This window comes from Podarcis raffonei, chromosome 8, assembly GCF_027172205.1.
Source record: "Podarcis raffonei isolate rPodRaf1 chromosome 8, rPodRaf1.pri, whole genome shotgun sequence".
Taxonomy (NCBI): domain Eukaryota; kingdom Metazoa; phylum Chordata; class Lepidosauria; order Squamata; family Lacertidae; genus Podarcis; species Podarcis raffonei.
Window position 1 is genome coordinate 80,410,329 of NC_070609.1, and position 18,119 is coordinate 80,428,447.

Here is an 18,119-nt window from a genome sequence, read left to right on the forward strand (position 1 = left end):
GAAGTGCCCGGTCAACACTTTTGTAAATACACACACTCCCCACAGTACCAGCTTTTACTTCATTTTACCTCTCTCTCTCTCTCTCCTGGACAAGACTCTCAGCCAGATTAAACCCTTTAGAAGCCCTAAGCACTTTTAAGGTTTGGGGGGGGTGTTCCATACACACACACACACACACACATACACACAGTGGTACCTCGGGTTACATATACTTCAGGTTACAGACGCTTCAGGTTACAGACTCCGCTAACCCAGAAATAGTACCTCGGGTTAAGAACTTTGCTTCAGGATGAGAACAGAAATCGTGCTCCGGTGGCACAGGAGCAGCAGGAGGCCCCATTAGCTAAAGTGGTGCTTCAGGTTAAGAACAGTTTCAGGTTAAGAACGGACCTCCGGAACGAATTAAGTTCTTAACCTGAGGTACCACTGTACATACTTATACACACACACACACACACCGTATTGGCCTGAATATAAGCTGAACCTTTAAAATTAAAGGGAGGGGGGAGACAATACCCAAATATAAGCCCTTCCCTTAAAATTCCACAGGCACTCACACTTGTTCCGTTTTACCATATGTCTGCTTCAGCAGTGATATCGTAAAAGCCAATTTTGGCAAGGTCGCGAATTTAAACCACACTTTAACGTTCCATGGTCGGAATTGGCAAAAAAAAAAAAAAAAAATAGAGAGAGAGAGAGAGAGGCTTATATTCAGGCCAATTCGGTATATCTAATTCAAAATTGGATTGTAGGGAAAGACCTGCACAAAAAGTTGAAAAACATCTTCATGTATGTGACAACGGCTGCGAGAGTTCTGGTAGCACAAGGATGGAAGACTGAAGAAACCCAACTAAAGAATCATGGCAAGACAAATTGATGGACTATGCAGAACTGGCAAAACTGACATATAAGCTATGGGACAAGGATAACCGTGACTTTAAGGATGAATGGAACCCTTTACAAAGTATTTGAAGATACAACAAAGCGAACTGGACTCCTTGGCAGGTTTTGAATAAACATTCACAAACTTTTTATTGATAATAATCAGCTAAATAGTTTGAGGATCTATACAACTTTGTAACATGCAGAAAACAGCAGTCTCAGAGAAACCAAAAACTGGAACTGAGGGAAGTTGGGGGTGGGGGGGTTTGGGAGAGGGGAGGAAAAATGGGGGGGGGGACAAGGATGATATGTTTTTGGATAATATGTCTTGTTATAATTTTGAATAATTTTTTTAAAAAAAAAACAATTCAAAATACAAACCATAAACCATAAAACAAAATTTTGTTTTTCGAAATGAAAGGAAACCTACTGTAAGATGGAAAATTATGTTCATTTTTGTATACTTCCACTTTATGAAAGTAGATGAAAAGAAATTTCTCCTGCTTTTGCAAAGTCTTTGATCAGATCCTCAAAATTAATCTTACATAACACACCCGCTTCTGTACCTAGTAGAGATAAGGCGTCCAGCCTGCCTCGTTACATAGTTGCTCAGCTGGGATTTTTAATATACTTCAACTGGGAAAATGAACGCTCAGCTCATTTTGTGTGTATGTGGAGAGTCCTTTTTTTGTGGAACCTGGTTCAGCTGCACCATGTGGTCCCTGGTAAATCTGACAACGGAAATTTTCTGTGATGACTGCTGTCCCTTGATGCTCTAAGCACGTACAGTGGTACCTCGGGTTACGTAAGCTTCAGGTTACAGACTCTGCTAACCCAGAAATAGTACCTCGGGTTAAGAACTTTGCTTCAGGATGAGAACAGAAATCATGCTCTGGCGGCACAGCAGCAGCAGGAGCTAAAGTGGTGCTTCAGGTTAAGAACAGTTTCAGGTTAAGAACGGACCTCCAGAACGAATTAAGTACTTAACCCGAGGTACCACTGTACTTATTTTCCTTAATGGTTAAACAAGCCCTGGACAAGACATCCAGTGAACATGGATGTGTATTAAAAATTAGGCCTCCTCCTTCCATGTAGATCAGGGGTCAGCAAACTTTTTCAGCCGTGGGCTGTCCCTCAGACCATGTGGGGGGCTGGACAATATTTTGAAGGAAAAAAAATGAACGAATTCCTATGCCCCACAAATAACCCAGATATGCATTTTAAATAAAAGCACACATTCTACTCATGTAAAAACACCAGTCAGGCCCCACAAATAACCCAGAGGTGCATTTTAAATAAAAGGGCACATCCTACTCATATAAAAACACGCTGATTCCCGGACCATCAATGGGCCGGATTGAGAAGGCGATTGGGCCAGATCCGGCACCCGGGCTTAGTTTGCCTACCCCTGATATGGATCAACAAAGCAGGAACTTCTGCCAACTGCTTTTCTGGTCCCTCCGACAGACAGCAGAAGCTCAGTGGATAGAAAACTTCCATCCCAGATGGAAATCCATGTCTGCTCCTGACGGGCCTGACTTTAGTCCTGTTATCACTACCTCTTCCTTCAGCCACAACAAATAAAGCAAATTAGGCTCCCAGGGCAGTATACGCAGATCCAACAAGGCGGCTGCTCCCAGATTTACAATCTAAAGAGAGACGCAACACAAAGAGGAACTGGGAGGAGGGGGACAAATTCGTTCTCCGTTAAAATCATTATTACAATCTGAACCAAAGATGAAAGATGGGGGAGGGCGGAAAGTCAAATCAAGCACTTGTTCTTTGTTACGTCTAAAACAGACTTGACACAAAAGGAAGATGGATGAGGAGGGAAGAGGAAAAATAGAAAATGCGGGCATTCCTCCTCACTTGCGGAACGACCAGCAGAAAAGAGGTTGAAGAGAGCCAACGGAGAGATCCTACAACCCCATCCCTCTCAGGCCCGAGGGAACAGCAGCTGCTCGATTATCTAGCTACCATCTTTCCTCGATTTAACTCACCTCCACGCAGCGCCATGATGTTCTTGAGACCTAGCCGCTTGGCCTTCTGCAAGTGCGCCGTGATCATCTCCTTGGTCTGGTTGCAGCAGGTCATGTGGAGGACGGTGTCCAGGCCACAGTAGTTGAGCGCTGTGCTTGCCATCATCATGGAGGAGGTTTCCTTGTCAGAGCCTGGGTCACCAGCCGGGTGCCAGGTCACGTCGATGAAGAGCGGGCCGCCTGCACCCATGCGGTCAAGCCTGCAGATTGCCACCCAACAGAGACAAATAAAAAGTTTGTGGTGGACGTGCAAGATAACAAAAGCATTCCGGGGAATGATTTACAATGAGTCAGAAAAAATGTTTAAAGTAACATTTGGGCGATGTTACCATTTTGCTTAATGTATGTAGGGTTTGGTGTCAGCGTTGCTTGTGCTGTTCACTTGTGTTCCTTTGGAGGTGAGAAAGGTTGGGGTTGGCCTAGGGTGTGGTTGTTTGTTTGTGATTGGCTGTGGTGATCTTTGTTTTCGTGTGTGAGTGAGGTGGGTGGGTGTTTTGGATCTGGTTAGCCCTATTGATTTGTATGCTGTTGGTGGATTATTGTCATTGTCTTGTTGGGCTGTGTATGTGATAAAGGGGAGTCTTCTTCTGTTTGTCCCCGTGTCAGTTTCAGTTTATTGGTTAATTTTTCTAGTAGGGCTGTTTCCCATACTATTTGGTACCATTGGTCCATGCTTACTCCTGACAGGTCTCTCCAGTGTCTGGTTATGGTGTTTCTAGCGAGTTCCATAGTTTAACCCCGCGCTACCACCATCCCACCATATACAGAATTCATTTCCCACCATATGCAGAATTCATCGCCCACCATATGCAGAATTCATCATGCGAAAGGCTGGGCTGGATGAATCCCTACCTGGAATTAAGATCGCCGGAAGAAATATCAACAACCTCAGATATGCAGATGACACAACCTTGATGGCAGAAAGTGAGGAGGAATTAAAGAGGGTGAAAGAGGAGAGCGCAAAATATGGTCTGAAGCTCAACATCAAAAAAATGAAGATCATGGCCACTAGGCCCATCACCTCCTGGCAAATAGAAGGGGAAGAAATGGAGGCAGTGAGAGATTTTACTTTCTTGGGCTCCATGATCACTGCAGATGGTGACAGCAGCCACGAAATTAAAAGACGCCTGCTTCTTGGGAGAAAAGCAATGACAAACCTAGACTGCATCTTAAAAAGTAGAGACATCACCTTGCCAACAAAGGTCCGTATAGTTAAAGCTATGGTTTTCCCAGTAGTGATGTATGGAAGTGAGAGCTGGACCATCAAGAAGGCTGAAGAATGGATGCTTTGGAATTATGGTGCTGGAGGAGACTCTTGAGAGTCCCATGGACTGCAAGAAGATCAAACCTCTCCATTCTGAAGGAAATCAGCCCTGAGTGCTCACTGGAAGGACAGATCGTGAAGCTGAGGCTCCAACACTTTGGCCACCTCATGAGAAGAGAAGACTCCCTGGAAAAGACCCTGATGTTGGGAAAGATGGAGGGCACAAGGAGAAGGGGACGACAGAGGACGAGATGGTTGGACAGTGTTCTCAAAGGTACCAGCATGAGTTTGACCAAACTGCGGGAGGCAGTGGAAGACAGGAGTGCCTGGCGTGCTCTGGTCCATGGGGTCACGAAGAGTCGGACATGACTAAATGACTAAACAACCCACCATCCCTCTCCCACTTCTACACAACGCTCGGATTTCAACAGCCTGCCCTGGAACAGACCCCTCACCTGGAGATCAGGTTGACGGCCCCATTGGATGTCCTTGGAGGGAAGAACTCCAGGGAGAACCACTTGTCCCCAGACTCCTGCCGCCTCCGCATCTTCTCCCACAGGCGGTCGTGCCGCTCGGTGTCGAGGACAGGGGTGGAGCATCGTGAGCTTTCCTTGGAGCTGTCGCTGCCGCTGCTGCCGTCGGACCTCACGACGGCTGCCCCGTTGCCAAGGACAGCCACCCCGTTGCCGGCGCCGAAGGACTCGTTCACCATGGCGAGAGACCTGGGGGAAACAGGAAGTGGAGAGAAAGGTTAAGCAAACAGAGGGCCACTTGTGCTAGCCTGAGGTGCCCCCACTGGAAGCTGCTTATCAACAACTTCGGCTTTCTGATTGGAAGGTTGGTGGTTCGAATCCCCGCAACAGGGTGAGCTCCAGCTGCTCTGTCCCTGCTCCTGCCAACCTAGCAGTTCGAAAGCACACCAATGCAAGTAGATAAATAGGTACCACTGCGGCAGGAAGGTAAACGGCATTTCTGTTTGCTCTGGTTTCGGTCACGGTGTCCTGTTGCGCCAGAAGCAGTTTAGTCATGCTGGCCACATGATCTGGAAAGCTGTCTGTGGACAAAGCCACTTCCAACCTCGGGAGGAGGTGGTGTTGCGGGCTTCATGCCCCCCAACACATGCACGGAGGCTGGCTTCCAGCCCCCGCGCGATCAGGGGAATCCTCGGGCCGCGTCATCGGCTGGCTCAGGGTGTGTGCCTTGCCTCATTTAAGGCAAGCGCAGCCCCGGGATCTCCCTCTTTGGTTCCGCTCAGCTGTTGAGGTTTTCCCACCCACCCGCCCTTTAAGTTTCCCCTTCTGACCTTGCTATGGACCTCGGTTGGTTGCCGTTAAGGGGCCTGGTAGGAATTTTTTCCACTTGGCAAATTGGCACCGGCCATTTGGTTGTTCGCCTACCTCGTAGCGAATCGTCACAACTCCTTTGGTTTTGGAGGTTAGGCATTGTACTTTTGTATTGTTTTATTGTTGTTAGCCGCCCTGAGCCCAGCTTCGGCTGGGGAGGGCGGGATATAAATAAAATTTATTATTATTATTATTATTGGTAGGGGGATTGTTATGTAGATGTGTTGGGGGGAGGAGCACCATCACCTCCCCCAAATATTGAAGGGTAGTCCGGTAAAGGATTCTGGGGGGCGTGGCCTCGTCCGAAGCCTATGGAGGCCAGGGCCTAAAGCGCGCCCCCGAAGCAGTGACCCCGGGGGAGTGCCTAGTTGATGTGCATCAGCAGAGCTCCCCCTGCTGGTGTTAACCCTTCCGGGTCTTCAAGCAAACAGGCTGAAGCCGGATAGGACCAATGCCTAAGCCAATACCGCTCTTTACCTGTAACTAATAAAGTTGTGGCCAATTTTAGCCAATTAACCTAAAATAATGGTGTCATGTGTCTTTAGTTCTACTGGTGGGAGGCGGGAACTTGCCACGCAAACGCTGGCACCCTTGGCCTGAAAAGCAAGATGAATGCTGCAACCCCATAGTCACCTTTGACTGGACTTAACTGTCCAGGGGTCCTTTACCTTTTTACCCGTTTTTATCAACAACTCCCATCAGCTCCAGCCAGCATGGCCAATGGTCAGGGACAACAGGAGCAGTCAGCTCAGCAGCCATTCCATCAGGCAAAGGAAGAGAGTTGGAACTGGAGGGTTCCTCTATTAACGTGGCTAAAAAGACCAGCAATTTTATGCTCCTCTCCCTCTGATTTTTTATTCACTGCAACCATTGACATTCTGGCTGCGGCAAGTAACCAGTGCTTTTCTTCTAGGCTAGGAAAAAAGGTGTTGGTACTGCGTACCCTTGAATACCCCCCCCCCCGGAAAAAGCACTGACTGTAACTAAGAATTAGAGCCTAGACCTGCTTTTCACCTCCTCTTCCCTCCCACTCCCCTTTCCTTTTGTGTCATGTCTCATAGGCCACACCCACACCCATATATTTAAAAGCATGTTGCTTCCTTCAAAGGATGCTGGGAACTGTAGTTCATCCCTCACAGTTCTCAGCACCCTTAAACAAAGTTCCCAGGATCCTTTAGGGGAGGGAAATGGGATTTAAATCATGTCTGGTTTGCATGTGACCTTAGATTGCGATGGTGGGGACTGTATTCTCATCGACATTTGCAAGCCTTTTTTGACGGAAGAGTGGCATGAAAATGCCTAGTAATTGCTCAGCTGAGAGGAGAATCCACATCCAAGAGCCACACAAGCACATGCCTAATTAACAGGTTTAATTGCAATTAACTATCTCGCACACATCCATGAAAGAAAGAGAAATAGGGCACATATTTACAGCAGATAAGATGCAAGGTTGATAAGGTGCAATTGTTATTAAATGAGTAATTCCATATGCGATCCTTTCCTCAGGGAAAGTTGTTCAGCTGTTCGCTAGACAAACGTTATGAGCTGTGCAGATCCGTTGACACTAACAGACATGGCCAAGTTCAGTGGGTCTGCTCTGAGTCAGACATAGTTGCTGACAACCTTACTTCTAATAAGCCAATTTGATTCCCTCCCTCCCTCTCTTTCTTTTTTCTTTTCCTTCTCCTCCTGCTATGAGGCTACATTTTAATATTTTAATGTTCCATTATTTTAATGTTGTATTTTATTTTTGTTTTTAAGTTGTAATCATTCATCTTGTTTTTATTATTGCTTGTAAGCCGCTCTGAGCCCGGCTTTGGCTGGGGAGGGCGGGGTATAAATAAAATATTATTATTATTATTATTATTATTATTATTATTATTATTATTATTATTATTAAAACATACATTGCAGAGCCACTTTGCCTTGTTTTCCCCACAGGCACCAGCCAAGGAGTCCCCGAGACCAGGACCCCCATAGCAAGGTGCCCTAGGCTGACTCAGCCCATCAGTCCCAGGACTGTCAACACTGGCTGGCAGCCGCTCTCCAGGGCTTCAGGCACGAAACATTCCCAGTCCTACCAGGAGATGCCACTGGGGATTTGAACCCAGGACACAAAGCAAGATTTCCTCCACCAATGAACTAAGACTCTTCCCTTTCCATGGCTGTCACAAATCACACACTAAACATTCAGGGGTTCTGCAAGGGAACAAGGGTTAAGAAATCGCTTGCCTTTTCCAGGCGAGACCTTTTCAGGCTCCCACTCTGAGCAAAGGGAGTTGGAACAGGAGGTCATTTACAAGAAAGGATATTTCCGAGGGGGAGATTGGGGCTGGGCAAGCAGCGAGGCGGGGAGAAGGGACAACAGCACAAGCCTGCAAGACCCATCGCAACACTTGCCTGGTGGAATGATCCTTCCATGCAATTGTCCACTGCAGCTTGGAATGTTTCTGCAGCTGGACAGGCTTTTTGCTGCGCTCCAGGTTATTTCCTGCGGCTGTCCACGTGCACACGCAGTGAGATTCTCAGGCTCGCTGACCTTGCTTGGATCAAGTGTACAGCCACTCTCCAAAATGGACTCCCGCCAACAACAACAGCAGCCTCTGAGCCTCCGCTCTACAGCTATGCAAACAGAGTCACCGCTTGGGCTCTCTGTAACTGCACATACAAAGCCAGCTAAGGTGTGCATTCAAAGGCGCCCTCCTGCTCCAACCAGAGCCCAGGCCAGACCTGCGGATGCCAGACCTGGCTTGCCAATCGCAGGCCTCCCTCCAATCAGAGGGGCAGGGTTCTCTGCCCGCTGCTCCAATGGGCAGTGGAGATCCAGCCCTCTAGAGACACCCTTCTGTTTGTCAAGCATAAACGCTCCCTTTGATTGTCTGGTCTGAATGCTCTGTTGTTTGTACAAGGGCCATTGTGCACGGTGCTCTCTTTTGCAAAATGTTTTCAGTTCCGAGAGCAGAGCCATATATTCCCTGCTGACCCCCTCAAAAGGAATCAAAATTAGGAGCCATCCTCCTTTTTACAGTAAAGACAACGCCACCAAAAAGGTACTTTTGTTATGCGTAAGAACCGCGTAGTGTCTCCCTTCTTTTCATACTTAAGAGAAGGGGAAAGGAAAGTTATCCTGCCAGCCTGACAAACCCGACCGTGGAGAACCTATACGGACCGTTTTAAGACCATGTAAAACGACATTTGCCTGGCACCTGCTTCATATAATATAGGCAGGTGGTCAGAAAACTATTTTATTTTCTCTGTTTTAATCAACACATTGTGGCTCTGGAACTGAAATTGCTACACTGTGTATCACTTTGTGCTGTATTCTTGGTTTTATTGAATTTGTATGTAGCCATTTTACGGTATTTTTAATAAAAAAGGAAGGGGAGGGAAGGAAGGAAGGAAGGAAGGAAGGAAGGAAGGAAGGAAGGAAGGAAGGAAGGAAGGAAACAATCACACAGCCACAAAACCGGCAAGGAACTTTGCGGCACCCAAAAGGCTAACTTGGGGTGGGGCACCTCAGGCTCCCAGAGAACAAATGTGGCCCCTGCATCTCTGCTTGGCCCCCAAACTCTCTGCAGACCACACCCATCAATGGCCTTCCTTGGTTCTTCACACACCTTTTTTTTCTTGACCTGGCTAAAATGTTTTCTTTGAACCCCAAAACAGTTGTACCTCTAGTTACGAACTTAATTTGTTCTGGAGGTCTGTGCTTATCTAGAGGCGTGCTTTCGCTAATGGGGCCTCTGGCCGCCGCTGCGCCACCGGCACATGATTTCCGATCTCATCCTGGGGCAAAGTTCTCAACTTGAGGTAACTCTTCCAGGTTGGCGGAGTTTGTAACCTGAAGCATTTGTAACCTGAGGCGTTTGTAACTTGAGGTACCACTGTAATGCATTTTGCTTGTCTGGATGAAAGGGGGGTTGGCATGTGAGCATGCAAAAATTGGCCTACTCCAGCATCCTGTTGCTAGCAGCAAAGATAACATTTATATTGACTCCCCCCCCCCACTTTTACCTCTGGCCCCACCCACCACGGGCATGTGGCCCTCAGAAGGTTGCCCTGATGGGAATAACGGCCCCCTTGGGCTAACACATCCCTGGGCTGGCTTATTTGCTATGACATAAGCAGGGCCTTGTAGAGCCAGGCAGAGGCCTGGGCCAGGTAAATAATGTGCCCCCCTTTTTTACCCTGGGGATAACTGAAGTCTTATAAATACCGTATTAAGTAAGCATATAAATAATTTTCACAAATGTTATGCTGACAAATAATTTTTTTCAAGGCTTGAACCGTATCTGCACATAAAGACAAAATGGAAAATATAGATATACAATAGTGCTTTTTAAAAATACATAGGGGAAAGGATTATTTTAAGTATTTACATTTAAAAATGCTTTCCTAGCTTTCTTTTCTGCAAATTCTTGAATTACGCAGGAAAAATCAAGCAACTTCGCCTTATCGTGGTTTATGTTTATCATTGCTAAACCATTTAGGCGTTCTTGAGCCATTGTTGATTGAAAGAAAGACTTAATTTGTTTTAATATATTGAAACTCATCCCACCCGGCGCCCGTTCCAAGCTCCTCTGCCCACCGCCGCCGCCGCCACCTCTGCGCCTCTGCCCCAGTGCATTCCCTGTGATTGTGAATATGCTGACCAAGGCCCCCTTTGGAATCGGAGGCCCGGGCCAAGTGGCCCATATGCCCCCCCCCCGTCTGGGCCTGGGCATAAGCCTTCCAAAGGAGTTTACACAGGGTGCCTCTGGCCCGGCTGTGGTTGATGGGAGGTGTAGCCCAAGGTAGCAGATTAGCCTTCTCCAATCTCGAAAAGAACAAGAACAGCAAAGATTCAAGGTATTTCCAGCAATGCCCTGGGCTGGCTGAGCTAACTGGTTCTTACTGCCAAGTACCTCCTCAACCCTCACACCTTCTTCCAAGCAAGAAAAGCCATCTAAGGTAAGCTGGGGGGGGGGATGTTTGCAAATTCTAAGAAGTCAGTTCTGCAGAGGATTTAGCACAGGATGAAAATTTCCGTGTTGCTGGATGCTAGGGATTCTTTTTCCCACTCACCCCACATCTTAGGATCACAGCCAGCTGTTGCCCCCAGCAACCTCCAAGTCAGAATGCTGGCATTCATTTTAGAAGCAGGTAGGTCTTGGAAGGCCTGGAACATTTCCAAATCAATAAAGGTAAAGGGACCCCTGAGCATTAGGTGCAGTCATGGCCAACTCTGGGGTTGCGGCGCTCATCTCGCTTTATTGGCCGAGGGAGCCGGCGTACAGCTTCTGGGTCATGTGGCCAGCATGACTAAGCCGCTTCTGGTGAACCAGAGCAGCGCACGGAAATGGCGTTTACCTTCCCGCCGGAGTGGTACCTATTTATCTACTTGCACTTTGACGTGCTTTCGAACTGCTAGGTTGGCAGGAGCAGGGACCGAGCAACGGGAGCTCACCCCGTTGCAGGGATTCGAACCGCCGACCTTCTGATCGGCAAGCCCTAGGCTCTGTGGTTTAACCCACAGCGCCACCAGCGTCCCCTTCCAAATCAATACCAAACAGTAAAAGCAGCCGAGGTGACCCACGGCACATTTTATACTGGGTTTTCACTTGTCCTACCCAGGGATGTAGTCAGTGCCAGGGCTGGAGTCCTAAGAAGAGCCTGATGGATCAGAAGAACGATTGCCCTCTAAGGGAAGGATGTAGTACGACCCATGCAACATGTTGGCGACTAATATACACACAATAATTACCAAAATAATTACACATTCTTTATCAATCTTCTGAGAAAAATACAAAACCTTGTGCAAAGCCACAGAAACTTGAAATCTGCCCAGTCTAAGATGAACTTACAATGTCTGATTTCAATAGTTTTTGCAAATGTTTAACTCAGTCTTTTGTTTTATCTTTTTAGGTAAGTTCATGAAGATGATATAATTAATAATAATAATAATAATAATAATAATAATAATAATATTTATTCCCCGCCCATCTGGCTGGGTCTCCCCAGGCACCCTGCGTGGCTTCCAACAAAGTTTTAAAATACAGTGGTCTGTTAAACATTAAAAGCTTCCCTAAACAGGGCTGCCTTCAGATGTCTTCTAAAAGTCAGATGTCTCTTTGACATCTGGTGGGAGGGCATTCCACAGGGCGGGTGCCACTACTGAGAAGGCCCTCTGCCTGGTCCCCTGTAACCTGGCTTCTCAAAGTGATACCAACAAAAGATACCAACAAAAGGCAAGTCCAGTGTTGTTCACAATACCGAGAGATGCTAGTGAAGTGGTAAAGGTAAAGGTAAAGGGACCCCTGACCATTAGGTCCAGTCGTGACCGACTCTGGGGTTGCAGCGCTCATCTTGCTTTATTGGCCGAGGGAGCCGGCGTACAGCTTCCGGGTCATGTGGCCAGCATGACTAAGCCACTTCTGGCGAACCAGAGCAGCGCACGGAAACACCGTTTACCTTCCTGCCGGAGCGGTACCTATTTATCTACTTGCACTTTCTCATGTTTTTGAACTGCTAGGTTGGCAGGAGCAGGGACTGAGCAACGGGAGATTTGAACCGCCGACAAGTTGTAGATGGATGTTAATGAAGTTGTAGACAGGGTGCCGGCGTTTTGCACCTGTTTCGCCCTCTCAGTCCCAGTAATCAAGAGGCCGCTGTTCGCCCCCGATGAGGCCCTTTTACTGGGGCTTGCAGGTATCACACTCCAAAGGTAGTTTTCCGGGCTTCTTCAGTGGTCTCATCTCAAAGCCTTGATATGTATATTGATATTCAATTTCATAGAGAATACTATTTCTTGGCTTAAGCTTAAGAGACTGATTTGCTTAGCAGCGGGAAGGATAGCAAGCAGGTTCTGACTCCAAACTGCACAAACGTCTTTGTCAGAGACACACATTCACTGCTTTAGTCATCTTTATCACCTGAGCTTCACCTCTGCTGTGTGGACGTGAGAGAGAGAGAGACAGAGAAACTCACTTGCTCCCGTCACCTCAACTAACCTCTAGCAGCCTGACTGCATTCCTGCTGGAGTTATCACTGCGGGTATGGATCAAAGTTAGGGTTGTTGGTTTTTTTGATACAGATCAAAGTTTGCTAAGGAGGGAGCCTGATCATGGCTCCTTGACTGGGACTCTCTCCAGCTGGCAGCCACTCTGGAGAAGAAAATAGTACTGGTGCCAAGAGAAATTACAACTGGAGCAGAAACCAGCTCTGAAAGGGTTATGTGAGCAGCAGCTCTGCTGAGGAGACACCCAGATCCTGTTTCTCATTCCCAAAATGCGGATCTAATTTCAGGTGGTGGCATCATGACCGAAACTGCTTCTAAATGCATGGACTGCAATTGTAACAGAAGCGGCGAACAGGGCGAGGGGTTAGCTTTAATTCATTAGCATTGCTGAGCGGGATAGACCAAACATCCATTTAGAAGGGCTTCAAAAAATGCTGCTGGAAAGCTGGCGAGAAGGATGTGGAAAGCGGACTATGCAGAATTAGATAAATTAACAGGAAGGATTCGAAATCTGCGGGATTAGAGATTCTTAGAAGAGTGGAGTAAATATCTGAACTATTTGAAAAGCAATTGTAATAAACAGATTACGCTAGTAGGTCTGCAAGAAGCTCTGTAAGGAGGACTATTTGAAATATTGCAAGAAAGACTATGATGAGAATTATTAGTTAAGGATAATTAAAAGTAAAAGAGAAATTAAGAAATGCAGAACAAGTAATAAAGAACAGGAAATCTTCAGAAGTCGTTGACGGAAGTCTAAAATATTGTATAAGATAAGAAGTTATGTTAAACGATTGTTGGAAATGATATGTTAAAAAAAACCCCAATAAAAGTGTATAATAAAAAAGAGAGAAGGAGGTGGAAAGAGGAGCCAATTGCCACTGCCCTTGTTCCCAACATTCAGACTTGGAGGGTACGCAAGACTTACCACACTTCCCTCCCAAGCAAAGCTGCAAATTGAACACCAAAGTTACTACAGTGGTACCTCAAAAGTCGGATGGAATCCATTCCATTCAACTCCCAAAGTCCATTCAACTCCCAAAAGGTTTGGAAACCAAGGCATGGCTTTTGATTGGCTGCAGGAAGCTCCTGCAGCCAATCGGAAGCCACGGAAGACATTCAGGTTCCAAAGAACGTTTGCAAACCGGAACACTCACTTCTGAGTTTGCGGCATTCAGGAGCCAAAACGTTCGACTCGCAAGGCGGTCAGGATCCAAGGTACGACTAGTCTTTGAAATGGGCCTTAAAAACACTCTCTTCTTAAGGTTTCTTAATGGTGCTTTAAGAGTTTGAGCCATCTCAGTGCTAGGTCATAACAACTCTCCGGACCCTTAACCTACAGCTCCCAGAATGCTTTGGGGGAAGTCATGCCTGTTTAAACTACTATCATATTGTTTTAAATGCATGGTGGACCAAGTTTCTGCATTTTCTAATGTTTTTACTGGTGTTGAAGTTTGGGGACGGCTAACATGCAATTCTCCAGGTAGAGTCCAGCTACTTCATCAAGCCCCAGCTTGCAAGACCAATGGCCAAGTAACTTTCAGATTTGTTGGCTGAGTTGCAGAACAAGCTTCTTCAGAAACAAGTCAGGTATGTAGCGATGGCTATCAAAGTTGCATTTGTTAACCTATTCTTCTGCTTCGTGCTTTTAATTTTTTTTAATTAGGGGAGGGGGAATTATACATTGTATCTTAAGCTCTCTTTACGCCCGTAAGCTGTTTTGAGGTTTTCAACTACAGCCAGCAAGATGGGACTATAAATATATATAAATAAAAGTACCGTATTTTTCGTTCTATAGGGCGCACCGGCCCATAGGACGCACCTCGTTTTTTTGGGGGGGGAATGAATAAAAAAATTCCCCCCCCCAGCTGCCGCCCCAAGCCTTGCGCACACCTGCCCGAAGCACAGGGCACCCTCCGGAGGGCTCCACATGCTTCGGGCTGCAGGCTGCCGCCCCAAGTCTTGTGCGCCCGGCGGGAGCTCCCGCCGGGCGCGCAAGGCTTGCAGACACGCGCCCAAAGCACGGGGAGCCCTCCGGAGGGCTCCCCGTGCTTCGGGCGACAGGTTGCCGCGCCAAGCCTCGCGCGCTCCCGCCGGGCGCGCAAGGCTTGCGGACACTCGCCGGGGCTGCAGGCTGCTGCCCGCAAGCCTTGTGAGCCCGCGGGAACTCCCGCCGGGCTTGCAAGGCTTGCAGATAGCTTCCTGAAGCCTGGAGAGCGAGAGGGTCGGTGCGCACCGATGCCTCTCGCTCTCCAGGCTTCAGCGAAAGCCTGCATTCGCCCCATAGGACGCACACACATTTCCCCTTCATTTTTGGAGGGGAAAAAGTGCGTCCTATGGTGCAAAAAATACGATACTGTGTGGTCTTTCTTAGGTGCTGATTTTGTGCCAAGTTTCCTCAAAATAGGAAACACCAAGGACTATAATTATAATTCTCATATAGCTCCAGTATTTATTTCAGGGGAATTTCCGGCTGTAATCTCATGAAGGGTAAAGCCTACATCCATTGCCTGGTGGTCAGGATACACAAACTTTCTCCCTGCATCCCACAGAAACAAAATCAGGGTATGAGATGTCCATCCCATTTCAGCTACCATAAGATAGCTCCTCTTTCACACTGGGGCTCCTCTTTCGCACTGAAATGTTGGGGGAGCTTTTCCACTGTAGGAAGCACTGAAAGCATTTACGGTTCTCTAGACTCAAGTTGCCCATCAACCCCAAGCCAGCATGGCTAATGGTCAGGCATGATGGCAGCTGCAGTAAAAAAAAACAACATCTGGAAATCTGGAGAGCCATAGATTCTGCAGCCAAGTGACCAACATTTATCTTATGCACCATTGCTGAAAAGGTCTCATCCCACTCCCAAATGAAAAGAAGAGTTTTTGAGACGGTGGCAGCTCTCCCTTTAATTGCATTAGGAAATGTCATAGTAAAAAGCCTGCTTCCATCTGTTTATTGTCACCTGGTTAACTTTTATAATTATATCCTGTCTCTATCGGTACTGCTGTCAAGTGTTTAATGCCTTAATGCTGCAGTTTTAAGAGTTGTTAATTGTTGTGTTTTTTATATGAAGTTAGCCGTTCTGTTTCCATTCCATATTTTTAAGAGCTTAGTGTCTGAGTTTTATTTTTTCCTCTTCCCTCCCTGTCCCCTTTCCCTTGCATGTTGTGTTGTTTTTTTTTTAAGACTGTAAGCCTGAGAACAGGAACTGTCTTATTTTAACTGACTATGCAAGGCACCTTGGGAGCATTTTTGGCTGAAGAGCGGGGTACAGATGTTCTCAATAATAGCAGTAAGTTGTTAGGCACTCTGGGCTCAACATGAGGTGCAAAATATAAGAAAATAAAATAATAATAATAATAATAATAATAATAATAATAATAGGATATTGCATTTAATTGTTGCAAGCCACTATGAGCAATGCAAACAAAGTCAGGGCATACATCTCTTGAATAAATAAGATAGTTTCTTTCATGCATCACAGCAGGAGTCATTTGCCAGACTGAAAAACTGGAGTGTAAAATCACCTCCTTCCCTGCAGAGTTTTCATAATGGTGCTTTGCATCATTCTGACAGAATATGGCCCCCTACCCTCAAACTAGGAGGATCCAAGAGTCATATTTGTGTTCAGCTCCTTCCCCTCAACCCCAAAGATGCTGCCTGCCTGCCCTTCCACCTCTCAGCCCAGCCATATACGGGAATATATAAAAAATTATGAAGAAAATAATGAGGCAGAACAAGGGTTGTTGGAGACTCTATATATTTAAAAGTCTCAAGCATTTTCAAGATAAGAGGTTGTAAGCAATCAAGTTTTACTCAGAACAGAACCCTTGAAATTTACACCCAGAAGTTAGTCGTGCCCGTCAGTTTCAGTGGGCTTACTCTGAGTAGGTCTAATAAAGGATACAGCCCTGCATTTATACGTATGAGAGTTGCTCCTGCACAGCCCACAAGGAAAACTGAAACTGAGCTGCATATGTTGGATCAAAGTATATGTATAAAATAATAAACCAAAGGGGCAACAATTATGAGGGAAGATACTTTAAACTTGTGGGATAGGGCTGATGGGGCAAAATATTTCTTTAAAGTTGGCAAATTATAAAGGGTGTGTGTGAAGAAATATGGCAGAGGAGAATTAAGAGGGGAATATGGAGGTATTTCCTGAGGAGAAACAAATACTGTATAAACAGGGTTGGGGTTTTTTTTTTTGCTGGGCAGCCATGTAACATTTCCTAATAATTTGTGGGGTTTTTAAAAAAGCCTTTTCAAAGAATCATAGGCACCCTGAGGGGTATCCAGTCCAACTCCTTGCAATGTAGGAATCTCAACTAAAGCATCCATGTCTGATGGCCATCCAACCTCTGCTTAAAAACCTCCAACAAAGTAGAGTTCATAACCCCGAGAGAGACCGTTCCAATGTCAAACAGCTCTTACAGTCAGAAAGTTCTTCCTGATGTTTAGTCAGAATCTCTTTCCTTGTCACTTGAAGCCATTGGTTCAAGTCCTACCCTCCAGAGCAGGAGAAAACAAGCTCCTTCTTCCCTATGACAGCTATGAAAAAGCCCTTTTGAAGGTGGCTATTGCTGTGGGTTAAACCACAGAGCCTAGGACTTGCCGATCAGAAGGTTGGCGGTTCAAATCCCCGTGACGGGGTGAGCTCCCGTTGCTCGGTCCCAGCTCCTGCCAACCTAGCAGTTCAAAGTGCAAGTAGATAAATAGGTACCACTCCGGCGGGAATGTAAACGGCATTTCCGTGCGCTGCTCTGGTTCGCCAGAAGCGGCTTAGTCATGCTGGCCACATGACCCAGAAGCTGTACGCCGGCTCCCTCGGCCAGTAAAGCGAGATGAGTGCCGCAACCCCAGAGTCGGCCACAACTGGACCTCATGTTCAGGGGTCCCTTTACCTTTACCTATCATATCTCCCTCTCAGTCACCTTTCTTTTCTTTTCTTTTTTTGCAGGCTAAATATACCCAACTCCCTCAACTGTTTCTCAAAAGGCTTGGTTTCCAGACCTTTAATCATCTTGGTCATTGTCCTCTACACATGTTCCAGCTTATCAATATCTTTCCTTAAATTGTGGCAAGCCAGGCGTCCCTTATCTTAGGGCAGCCAGTTCTTCCTGCCTAAGTGCAAAACCTTACAGTTGTCCCTATTGAAATTCGTTTTGGCCCAGTTCTCCAATCTGTTAATACCAAGTCCTGATTCTGTCTTCTGCGACATTAGCTACCCCTCCCAGTTTGGTGCAATCTCCAAACTGGAAGAGCTTTCCCTCAATTCCTTCATCCAACTGGTTTATGAATATATTGAATGAAAACGGGCCCAGGACAGAATCCTGTGGCATCCCACTTTGTCACTTTTTTTCCAGGATGAAAAGGAGCCATTCATGAGTACTCTTTGGGTTTGGTCTGCCAACCAGCTACAAAGCCACCTAACAGCAACCTCATCCAGTCCACAATTTACTAACTTCTCTACAATAATATTGAGGGAGGGTGGGTGGACTCTGTCAAAAGCCTTACTGAAATCAAGATACACTACACACACAGCATCCCCCTGATCCACCAAGCTTGTAACTCTCTCAAAAATGAGTTTTTGAAAT

The 18,119-nt window shown here is 46.5% G+C and overlaps 2 protein-coding genes across 3 annotated transcripts in view; one reads left to right on the forward strand and one right to left on the reverse strand.

Moving 5' to 3' along the window:
• The window catches only part of C8H1orf167 (chromosome 8 C1orf167 homolog), a 145,435-nt gene that overhangs the window by 63,621 nt on the left and 63,695 nt on the right, over nucleotides 1-18,119 (forward strand). The gene's annotated exons all lie outside the window — the stretch shown is intronic.
• MTHFR (methylenetetrahydrofolate reductase) overlaps nucleotides 1-18,119 on the reverse strand; it is a 37,142-nt gene that overhangs the window by 18,171 nt on the left and 852 nt on the right. Inside the window, exons 2-3 of the mRNA XM_053401088.1 lie at nucleotides 4,641-4,907; nucleotides 2,883-3,121 (exon numbers count right to left, since the gene is read on the reverse strand). Coding sequence (XP_053257063.1) covers nucleotides 2,883-3,121; nucleotides 4,641-4,897 — 496 coding nt within the window. The 5' untranslated portion in view covers nucleotides 4,898-4,907. The remainder of the gene's footprint in view (nucleotides 1-2,882; nucleotides 3,122-4,640; nucleotides 4,908-18,119) is intronic.